The 12,412-nt window shown below is 40.2% G+C and overlaps 1 protein-coding gene across 1 annotated transcript in view; it reads right to left on the bottom strand.

Annotated features, from left to right (window-relative positions):
- The window catches only part of LOC311244910 (transmembrane protein 263-B), a 67,726-nt gene extending 55,581 nt beyond the window's left edge, over positions 1-12,145 (bottom strand). The window contains exons 1-2 of the mRNA XM_084334605.1: positions 11,969-12,145; positions 5,361-5,490 (exon numbers count right to left, since the gene is read on the bottom strand). Coding sequence (XP_084190731.1) covers positions 5,361-5,490; positions 11,969-11,974 — 136 coding nt within the window. The 5' untranslated portion in view covers positions 11,975-12,145. The remainder of the gene's footprint in view (positions 1-5,360; positions 5,491-11,968) is intronic.
- Positions 12,146-12,412: the final 267 nt, after the last annotated feature.

The following is a 12,412-nucleotide window of genomic DNA, read 5'->3' as shown; positions in this document are numbered from 1 at the left end:
ATGCATAAACTATATCTTAAATTATGGCTATGTGTCTAATATGGCCGTCGCTTATCAATGACTTGTTTTGTTTACATCAGGGTGAACGCTGTTGCATTCGCAAATATGAGAGCTCTGTCAATTGATAAGCGACGGCCATATTAGACACATAGCCATAATTTAAGATATAGTTTATGCATTCGCAAATATGAGAGCTCTGTCATTGAAGTGGGTGGTGGCAGCGTAACAGCGTTCACCCTGATGTAAAGTAGCAATTTTTTATTGGTTTGTCATGACAAACCAATTACATAATCCAACATATGTGTAAAGAAACAACATATTCCAGTTAACGGTATATTTTTTAATTATTCATTACGGTATAAATTAGGTTAACTGGAGCTGCGTATTGCTGGCTCTCATATTTGCGAATACAACAGCGTTCACCCTGATGTAAACAAAACAAGTCATTGATAAGCGACAGCCATATTAGACACATAGCCATAATTTAAGATATAGTTTATGCATTCGCAAATATGAGAGCTCTGTCATTGAAGGGGCTTGTAGCGGCTCATGCGCATGCGCGGGCGTAAGCGATAACTGCCGGCAATAAGGGGGGCGTGCTAGCGTAGGGTCACGTGGGCTTAGTGGCCAATCAGAGGAACCCGGAAACCAAACAGCGTTGTAGAAGGCATAGACGCTCCCAGGCCGCATTGATGCATGCAAAAGTATTGCCAAGTATTGAGTGCAAATAGCCTACGTTTCAGTAGGCTGACATTTATGTAATATATATATACAGTATATATTTTTGATTGGTCTTGTGTAATGCTCACATTTTCTCAGATACTGAATTTTGGGTTTTCATTAGAAATAAAGAAATAAAGGTTTGAAATATTTCATTCTGTGTGTAATGCATCTATAATATAATATCTTCACTTTTTTTAATTGAATTACTGAAATAGAGATATGTATGTAGTGTGGTAGTGAAAGGTTAACCTTCTGTAGTGTGGTAGTGAAAGGGTTCAAATGATGTCTCTACTACTAATGATGTCTCACCCTCAACATAGGGGCCCCCCAGGGCTGTGTTCTGAGTCCCCTCCTCTACTCCCTGTACACACACGACTGTGTGGCTCAGCGGAGTAGCAATACAATCGTCAAATTTGCTGACGACACAGTGGTGGTGGGCCTGATCTCTGCCAACGACGAGAGGGCCTACCTGGAAGAGGTCAAGGTCCTGGCGGGATGGTGCCAGGAAAACAGCCTCTCCCTGAACGTCAGCAAAACAAAGGAGATGATTGTGGACTTCAGGAGGTCGGGGGTCAAGGACTACAGCCCCCTCAGCATCGACGGGGCACCGGTTGAGAGAGTCAACAGCTTCAAGTACCTCGGAGCCTACATATCCGAGGACTTGACATGGACCACACACATTAACAGTGTGGTGAAGAAGGCACGACAACGCCTCTACTTCCTCAGGCGCCTAAGGAAGTTCCAAGTCAGCCAGAAGATCCTTAAGAACTTCTACTCATGTACAATAGAGAGCATCTTGACCGGCAACATCACCTCCTGGTTTGGGAATAGCACTGCAAAAGACCAAAGCAGACTACAAAGAGTGACACGTTCAGCCGAACGCACAATTGGAGGGGGGCTCCCCACCCTCCAGAACATTTACTACAAGCGTTGCAAGGGCAAGGCTAAGAGAATCATCAAAGACTCCAGTCACCCGAACAACTGCCTCTTCGAACTGCTGCGGTCAGGCAAGCGATACAGGAGTCTCAAGGCGAGCACAGAAAGACTCAGAAGTAGCTTCTATCCCCAGGCCATCAGGCTGCTAAACGAACAATGAATGAACACTACACAACAACAACCACCAAACGCACATAGCACACACATCCACACGCACACACCCACTTTAAACAAACACACTGTAGCACCCACTCCACACACTTTATAGCACACACCCACTTTAAACAAACACACTGTAGCACCCACTCCCCACACTTTATATTTATGGATGAAGGATTGCACTACAACTCGTACACCTTACTGTAAATTGTACCTAAAATTGTACCTCATCCCATTTCTGCTTTGCACTAGATAGTACTGTACATTAGTACACTGCATAGTATTGTGTATTGTATATTATATGGTAACTCAGAACATTGTACATATGTCTATACCGAACACTGTGACCTTTTTTTCTTCTTCTAAATTCATGCTATATTATGTTATTATGTTATTTGATACTATCTTGTCTAGCACAGTCTCTGGAGCATAACAGTAAGAAGCATTTTGTATGAAAGTATTCTGTACTTCTGTATGACAACTATTAAAGAACTTGAACTATGCACCCAAGTCTGTAGCACTCAAGTTCGACACTGTTTGACAAACAATGTCACTGACCTACTGACCCTTATAGCTGCCAGAGTTGTACCCTCCCTGCTGACTTGTTGTACAGAACGTGTATAAGTGGCTCTGGATAGAAGCGTCAGATAAATGACTAAATGTAAACGTATAACAACTTTTAGAGGAGATGGCATATAGGGGTCAGGTGACAGAAGACAAATGTATAAAGTATATATAGAAGGAAATAAAGATTTTTCAGTAGATAATATACACTAAGCCTACAGGCCTATATCTCTATATCGGCATATGTATAGAAAACCACATGTGGAACAATGTGGCTCAGGAGGTAGAGCAGTCGTCTGGTAATCCAGAGGTTCCTGGTTCAATTCCTGCTCCTCCCCGGGCAGCGTGTCGAAGTGTCCTTGAGCAAGACACTTAACCCCTAACTGCTCCCGATGTGCAGGTTGGCACCTTGCATGGTTGCCTCCGCCATCGGTGTGTGAATGTGTGAGTGAACGGGTAGAATGTGAGGAACAAATTGTAAAGCGCTTTGGATAAAAGCTGCTATATAAATGCATAATTTACCATTTACCAAATGTATTGTTTGATTGTCAACAGTGCCCTCTGCTGGACAGACCACTCCACTGCATGATGCTGAGGATAATACAGGTAAACTACTTTTAGAGGAGATAGGAGCCAGGTGGCGTCTTCCTTAATGACAAGCAAGCAGTGCAAGAATGTACCGTAGTGGCGTGCAGTAATGCGCCTTTCATTTTCCTTCGCCCAGCGCCCAGGTGCGTGCACCGGCGGCGGCGGCGTGCTCGCTCGGCTCAGGTGCGTGCGTGCGCCGGCGTGCTCTGCCCGCGCATGCGCATGAGATCCCACCTTGGTTCGACACACACATTATTGGTTCAATTTGTGGTTATTAACACGCTTTGGCTTTGCACGCCAATTTGAATTTGGTTAATCACCATACACGTGATGGACGCAGCAGGCGATCACTCATATTGTTATTCCGCTGCGCCGAGGTACAATGATTGATTGATTGATTGAGCAACATGAGCTAAATGTGTCATAATGACTGTAGCATTTGTGTGTGTGTAACGTACACTGTAAAAAATAAATGTTTTTTCACAGGAAATTCACTATTATTTTACAGATTACTTTTGTTTTTCTACTTTAAGTGTAAATGCCATACAAATATAGTAAATTACCTTTTATCAAACTATTAACCATTAAATAAAGGTTGTAATTCCTTCATAGTTAAATACAGTAGAGGTTGCATACTTCATTATCTAAAGATGGTAAGTTAGAGTGTTGTGTTCACTCATAGTTAAAGACTGTAGAGGTTGAGTACTTCATTATCTAAACATGGTAAGTTAGTTAGAGTGTTGTGTGTTCAGTCAAACAGTAGACAAGTAGAGGTTGAGTACTTTATTATCTAAACATGGTTTGATTGATTGATTGAAAAGTGTATTAACAGATTGCAGAATGGGTACAGTACAGTACAGCTCAATACATACAATTGTTAAGGGGATGCAGACCAGAGAAAGACTTTCGTCTTGTTTACATCAGGGTCCCCCATTTTCAATTCATCATAACATATATGACATACATGACATACAGATAGACAGTACTGCTACGCCTATACATTTGCAAATACAGTACTGTTTGTGATACAAAAGTGTCCAGAAAAAGGAGTGTATATACATTTGGCGTAGAAACTGTACATTGGTGAGTTAGAGTGTTGCGTTCATTCATAGTTAAAGACAGCCGAGGTTGAGTAGTTTCTTCTGATATTCCATAGTAAAGTACACGTTAACGTTACAATGTGTTGTGTTCACAACACTGTTTAGTTAAAGACAGCCGAGGTTGAGTAGTTTCTTCTGATATTCCATAGTAAAGTACACGTTAACGTTACAATGTGTTGTGTTCACAACAGCGTTTAGTCCGACGACGCGTCGCGATAATATACTATATTCGCGAAGTACACGTTAACGTTACAATCGTCGCGATAATATACTATATTCCATAGTAAATTACACGTTAACGTTACAATGTTGCGTTGTGTTCACTCATAGTTAAAGACAGTTGTGTTCACTCATAGTTAAAGACAGCCGAGGTTTCAAGTGATTCGTTGCAATGTACGCGGAAATGCCATAGCATTTGTCTAAGCGGGGCCTGAAAAGAAAGGCGCTTTACCGTACTGGCGTGCGGTGACGAATGCGGAAGCATTTTTGCACTGCTTGCTTATCATTAAGGAAGACGCAGCCAGGTGTCAGGTGACGGAAGAAACATTTATAAAGTATATATAGAAGGAAATAAAGATTTTTCAGTAGATAATATACACTAAGCCTACAAGCCTATATCTCTATATCGGCATAGGTATAGAAAACCACATGTAGAACGATAAGACCTGCAGCTACTGACTCTACAAAGCTCTCTGAGAACAAGAGAACATGCTGAACGATAGGTCCTGCTGCTACTGACTCTACAAGGCTCTCTGAGAACAAGAGAACATGCTGAACGATAGGTCCTGCAGCTACTGACTCTACAAGGCTCTCTGAGAACAAGAGAACATGCTGAACAATAGGTCCTGCAGCTACTGACTCTACAAGGCTCTCTGAGAACAAGAGAACATGCTGAACGATAGGTCCTGCAGCTACTGACTCTACAAGGCTCTCTGAGAACAAGAGAACATGCTGAACGATAGGCCCTGACTCTACAAGGCTCTCTGAGAACAAGAGAACATGCTGAACTATAGGTCCTGCTGCTACTGACTCTACAAGGCTCTCTGAGAACAAGAGAACATGCTGAACGATAGGCCCTGACTCTACAAGGCTCTCTGAGAACAAGAGAACATGCTGAACTATATGTCCTGCTGCTACTGACTCTACAAGGCTCTCTGAGAACAAGAGAACATGTAGAACAATACGATAGGCCCTGACTCTACAAGGCTCTCTGAGAAGTGAGAACAACATGCTGATTCCTGTGTTGTCTGGTCTGGTCTGTACGTCTTCCTGCGAGGAGGAGCTCCTTACCTTCTGGAGGTTCCTCTCGGAGGTATGGTGGCACCTCATCCTGGGCCTCCTCCTCCGGGCTGCTGTTGTTGTAGGAGTCCACAGGAGACGAGCTGCCCTCCTCCGCCACCTCCTGGTCTGAACTGGGCACCTGGGGGACAGGACATCACTCTGTCTTTATTTGTGTTGTTGTTGTTGTTGTAGTAGTAGTAGTAGTAGTAGTAGTAGTAGTAGTAGTAGTAGTAGTAGTAGTAGTAGTAGTAGTAGTAGTAGTAGTAGTAGTACATGTAGGCTAACTGGAATTGTTGTAGTTTGCAGCTACCGATTAACATTTCTGTTATGGTCAAAAAGGGATGTCCATAATCTGTATAAATAAAACATATAATATGATAATACAATTTTGTATTTTTGTACATACTATTTTTGTACATAATGAACCAATGTTAACCCACAATCCTGTGCTGCGTCATTGTCACATGCAAGTAACGTTACCCAAACAAAGAAACACACACACAGCAGCTAGACAGAAGTACAGTAGTCATCAGTTGTTCACATTGGCCCAGATTTGCTCATCGGACCGATACCAATATAAGAGAAAAATCAATAGTGAAACAGGCCAATACTGATATGGCCACAGATATATTGTGCATCCCTAGATATATTGTGCATCCCTAGATATATTGTGCATCCCTAGTCCCAGCTAAACATCACATTTTCAACACCTGCCATGAATCTTCTCCTTGAAAAGGGCCTCGTTGTATCAACTGTAAGCCAAGACATTTTGAATTACCCTGCATCAAAAAGGTTTGTCTTGAAATGGCAAATTCTACAAGAATCTTTATAATAATTATTTACAATTTTGGTTTAAACAGTCAGGCCAGTTAGCCTAATGAAAGCAAAAACATACAGCTTTAATTCATTCAGATTATTGAGAAAGAAAACCACAATAAAACTCTGTATAGTGTGTCTATTGTAAAACCCAAAGCTGACCATAGGGCCTAAAAAAAAAATTGTTTGTTTCCGGTTGCCGACCGACCCTGCCGATTTAGGTGCGACCCAATATAGTTTATGGGTTTAAAAAAAAATAACAAAAAAAAAAAATATATATATATATATATATATATATATATATATATATATATTTTTTTTTTTATTTGTTATTTTTTTTTAAACCCATAAACTATATTGGGTTTTTTTTTTTTTTTTTTAGAATAGTTTCATAGAAATCATAGTTAAACCTTTAGTATTATGGATGTTAAACATGCTGGCAGAGTACATGCATCCATGTTGTTGTGAACATTTTAATTAAATAAAGAAATGCCCTATCCATAGTCGCTGTGGGAAAGAATAAAATAAAATAAATGTCCTACCTACCCATGGCCTTAACTGACAACCAACAGGAAACAAACAATATTTTTTATTATGCCTAATAACACTCTGTAGTGTGTCTATTGTAAAACCCAACTAGCTGACCATAATAACACTCTGTACAGTGTGTCTATTGTAAAACCCAACTAGCTGACCATATTAGTGTCTATTCTAAAGTGAACTAGCTGACCATAGTAAAACGATGTACATTGTGTCTATTGTAAAACCCAACTAGCTGACCATAATAAAACTCTGTACAGTATGTCTATTGTAAAAGTGAACTAGCTGACCATAATAACACTCTGTACAGTATGTCTATTGTAAAAGTGAACTAGCTGACCATAATAACACTCTGTACAGTGTGTCTATTGTAAAAGTGAACTAGCTGACCATAATAACACTCTGTACAGTGTGTCTATTGTAAAACCCAACTAGCTGACCATAATAAAACTCTGTACATTGTGTCTATTGTAAAAGTGAACTAGCTGACCATAATAAAACTCTGTACAGTATGCCTATTGTAAAAGTGAACTAGCTGACCATAATAACACTCTGTACAGTGTGTCTATTGTAAAACCCAACTAGCCTACAGTACCACAATAGCACGTCAATGCTTCAGCATCCAGTCTAATCTTACGCATCCTGTCCAGAGTGAACCGGGCCATCTCACCTCATACCTAGAACTGTCTGGTACTCGCCTTGATTCAGTACCAATGCAAAATGACACACGTGAAAGAAACCAACCGCAGTTCTGTTCTAAGACTTAGCCTAACATGCAAAAGCTAGTTAGGCCCCCAACAGATGAATGTAACATACAACCTTGAATGTGCAGTTAGCTTGTGAGCTAGCTGGGGATGCTAATGCAAAATAACTTAACCCTTTCACTACCACACTACAGGTTAACCTTTCACTACCACACTACAGACGTCTGTGGTGTGTGTGGTAGTGAAAGGGTTAACCTTCTGTAGTGTGGTTGTGAAAGGGTTAACCATTTGTCATCTGGCAGTGAAAGGGTTAACAGGTAGTGTGGTAGTGACAGGGTTAATCCTCTTGATGCTATCAGGCTCACAGGCTGCTCAGACAATAGACAGACAGATGGAGTGGGGGGGGGGGGGGGGGGGGGGGCAGTGTTCCCCACTTTCATTTTACATAGGAGGGTTTTTTTTTTTACGGGGGGGGGGGCAAATTTGGGGCAAATTCTAAAGATTAGCCTTATTACGGTTACTACACACACACACGCACACACCATAGCTGTCAACATTGGGATTTGAAAAAACTGGATATTTTCCATTATTTCCACCATGTGCAACATTTCCTAAGAACAGCAATGTCCATTCTATCAACTCCAAATCTGTGCTATGAGCTCAATTCTCCTGGTGCATGCAGAAGTAGAATTGCTGTCTTGTTTTGGATGAATGAGTAGAAATGAAAAACGGAAATCTTCTTTTATTAAAGTAGTTTTGACATAATAATAATAATAATAATAATAATAATAATAATAATAATAATAATAATAATAATAATAATAATAATAATAATAATAATAATAATAATAATAATAATAATACTTCGTTTTATATAGCGCCTTTCAGAGGACCCAAGGTCGCTTTACATAAGGGGGGGGGGGGGATAACAAATCAACAAACATAGTGGACAGACACAACACACACATATAAAGTGCGAAAGTTTGGGGTTGAAGGCCAGGTTGAAGAGGTGGGTTTTGAGCAGTTTTTTAAATGAGTCCAGAGTTGGGGTGGTGCGGAGTTCTGCGGGGAGGGAGTTCCAGAGGGTGGGAGCTGCCACACTGAAAGCTCTGTCCCCGAACGTCCGCAGTCTGGTTCGGGGGATGGAGAGCTGACCAGTGTCCGTGGATCGCAGGGACCGTGACTGAGTGTAGGGGTGGAGGAGGTCAGTGAGGTACTGAGGTGCCAGGGCGTGAAGGGATTTGTAGGTAAGCAGGAGGGTTTTGTAGGTGATGCGGGATTTGATGGGGAGCCAGTGGAGCTGGATGAGGATGGGGGTGATGTGCTGCCAGGGTTTGGTGCGGGTTAGAACCCTGGCAGCTGAATTTTGAACATGTGATATAGATAAAGATATTGTTTCATTGTGTATTGATTAACTTTACATTTGCTCTTCATTCATATTACAAAAGTTATACTGGCACGTCTAATACAGCAATGGATTATGGGTAAATGCAACGTTAAAGCAGTGCCAATGTAAGACTGACTTTACATTAAACGAATGACAATAATATAGTATAAAGTAGGGTATTATTTGGACTAAAGAATGGTGTTGTCTCACCCTACTCGCATGTTGAGGGAGAGCACCATACATTATACACTGAGAAACCACGGCCGAGAGTGAGCTCTCTGGGAACAACCCCACTTTGCCGGTATCCTCGAAGACACTCTGATGTCATGAGACCGCTGCCATCTTGCTATGAGGGAAAACAAACGGATTTCTACCATCGAATGTGTGCGTTGAGCTCCGTTTTTATTACATGTTTGATCACATTCTTGTTCATTTCATAACATTTTCATACGATATTTTCATATTGAGGCCAACGCGTAACACAGCAGCTCTTTGGCATTGTGAAGGACTGAAGAAAATTCCGCTTGATTGTCTTTAATTTGCCGCTTTAACGAACGTTTCTCCACTAAATGAAGCGTACACAATGTACCAGGCGGGACAGTTTCCCCCACGCTGCAGTTGCCTAGCAACAACAGACAGGAAGTTGACTTCGAGAATCGCTTCTCTGCCTTTTGTAGGTAGTTTCACGCAAAACCCCTCTTTTATCCGGCCGCTGTTCTTCTTCTTCTTCGGGTCGCAACCGTCTTCCGGTCTGACTTCCTGTGCTAACGTTCTAATCTACACTGCTGCCATCTGTCGTCACGGAGGGGAATTGCAGCCATTTTGTAAAAATTTAAGAAAAAAATTTAAAACTGGATAAATACGGGAACAGGATGACGGCGGGAAGGAAGGTTGAAATACGTGACAATCCCGGGAAAAACTGGATGGTTGACAGCTATGACACACACACACACACACACACACACACACACACACACACACCAGGTTATAGCTATCATTAAACTATGGTCAGGTTATACTGTAGCTATCATTACACTGGTCATATTAGACTATTATTAAACTGGTCATATTATACTATAGCTATCATTACACTATGGTCATGTTAGACTATAGCTATCATTAAACTGGTCATATTAGACTATAGCTATCATTAAACTATGGTCATATTATACTATAGCTATCATTAAACTATGGTCATATTATACTATAGCTATCATTACACTATGGTCATATTAGACTATAGCTATCATTACACTATGGTCATATTAGACTATAGCTATCATTACACTATGGTCATATTAGACTATAGCTATCATTAAACTGGTCATATTAGACTATAGCTATCATTACACTATGGTCATATATTATACTATAGCTATCATTAAACTATGGTCATATTATACTATATCATTAAACTATGGTCATATTATAGTATAGCTATCATTACACTATTGTCATATTATACTATAGCTATCATTAAACTATGGTCATATTAGGCTATATATATCATTAAACTATGGTCATATTAGGCAGTATAGATATCATTAAACTATGGTCATATTATACTATAGCTATCATTAAACTATGATCATATTACTATATCATTAAACTGGTCATATTAGGCTATATATCAATAAACTATGCTCATATTAGGTTATAGTTATCATTAAACGATGGTCCTATTCAGTTATAGCTATCATTAAACTAGGGTCCTATTCAGTTATAGCTATCATTAAACGATGGTCATATTATACTATAGCTATCATTAAGCTATCATTAAACTATGGTCATATTATACTATATCATTAAACTATGGTCATATTATAGTATAGCTATCATTAAACTATGGTCATATTATACTATAGCTATCATTAAACTATGGTCCTATTAGGTTATAGGAGCTACAGTATCATTTGAAAAACAATGAACATCCTGTCAAAGTCAACTACAAAACGAGGGAGGCTCCCAGGAAATGAAGATGTGTTGGTTAGTAGATTAGGCTGTATCTCTGCCAGCAGGACCTGGTACTATCAGGGCAACTGAGTGGTGTACTAGGTTACACCACTAGGTTACACCACTCAGCATAGTAGCCTAAACACTACTAGTGTACTAGTTTACATTAAAAGTATAGTAGCCTCAACACTGTACTAGTCAATCATCGGCCACCGTGACCTTACAGAAACATGCTCTAAGCTAAGGGAGAAAAAAGAACAAGATAGAACAACACGTGTGTACCTTGTATGGGTTAGAATGTCTGCCATTACAGAAAAAACTATCCTTGTTTTGCAGTTAGCAAGGCTATTCATTTTGGGTCGTACCAACTGTTTTGTCTTTCTTGGGGTTTTATTTGGTTGCACAAGTTAGTTTGAAGCTTGCCTTGTCATCACTTGACTCATCACAACAACACCAGCATCATCATCATCATCATCATCATCATCATCATGATGTAGGCCTCACTCGGTATGACTCTGAACTCCATTGCCTACTAGGCTCTGTTACCCAGACTGTATGAACCCTGAATGATGTTGCCTGTGTAGTCTATACCTATATACCTTTCACAGTCTACTTAGCTATTCATTCATTCATTCATTCATTCATTCATTCATTCATTCATATGTATCCACATCTGTCTGAATATACCTGCATATTCTTGTTTACATACCTGTATACTCTACTATCTACATGTGTATCCCTTACCTAGTACTCTTACTAGTTACACTGCTGGCCAGTATGTGTTTTTGTACATAATAATACTCTAATTAGCACTATTACTCATTAGTACTCGTTTATAAATTCGCATGCACATTGTATTACTATTGCATTTTACCGTTCCATTTGCACTCTGGTTAGATGCCAAACCTCTTTTCAATGTACTGTACTTGTGTTGTTCGATGTACTGTACTTGTGTTGTACGACTGTACTGTACAATACATGTTAATATATTGTTTATATACAGTACTGAAACTGTACAAGACTGGTTTCCCGTTGTTGTTACCCGTCACATGATGGCAAATGAGATGACACATGTCTGCTATGATGTTATGATTATTATAACAGTATTAGTATAATAACACTGTAGCTGACGGCTTACTGTCTAGCCACTAGCCAGCGGAACGTTACGACAGTTGAGGAAAACAACAGTCCAGCCCCCAACCCCCCCTGCTGCTCACCTTCATCCTCTTCTGCCTCTAAAACGGCGGGCTTTGTACGTCGCAGTGGCCGCGAACTTCACTCCGCTAATCCACGACGCTGTTTATTTTAATAAACTTTAAACGTGAAAAGCAACATTTGTTCAAAACGCAGCTGTTTGAGTGTGGTATTTTGCTCGTATTTCTGCAGTGTTTTGCTGTCAGAATGTAAGCGGAAGTGACGTCAGGGATGTTTACTGTACTGTGAATGGCAGTGCCTGTTTTCAGCCACGCGGCGGCAGCAGAGAGCCAGAGGGAAAGGGGGCTTTATTATCGTTGGTTTTTATGTGAAAGCTAAATACTTAGGCTTCCGTATTAGAAGGATATTCCAGGATTACAATTGAAAAAAAAAGAAAGAAAAACAAAACTACTATCTACTCAAGCTCTGCTTGAACTCAAGAACCCACAGCTATCAACACTTCCCCT

This window comes from Notolepis coatsorum, assembly GCF_963971535.1.
Source record: "Notolepis coatsorum genome assembly, chromosome: 18".
Taxonomy (NCBI): Eukaryota; Metazoa; Chordata; class Actinopteri; order Aulopiformes; family Paralepididae; genus Notolepis; species Notolepis coatsorum.
Note: the sequence above shows the minus strand (reverse complement) of the source record. Positions and strands in the feature narration are given on the sequence as shown.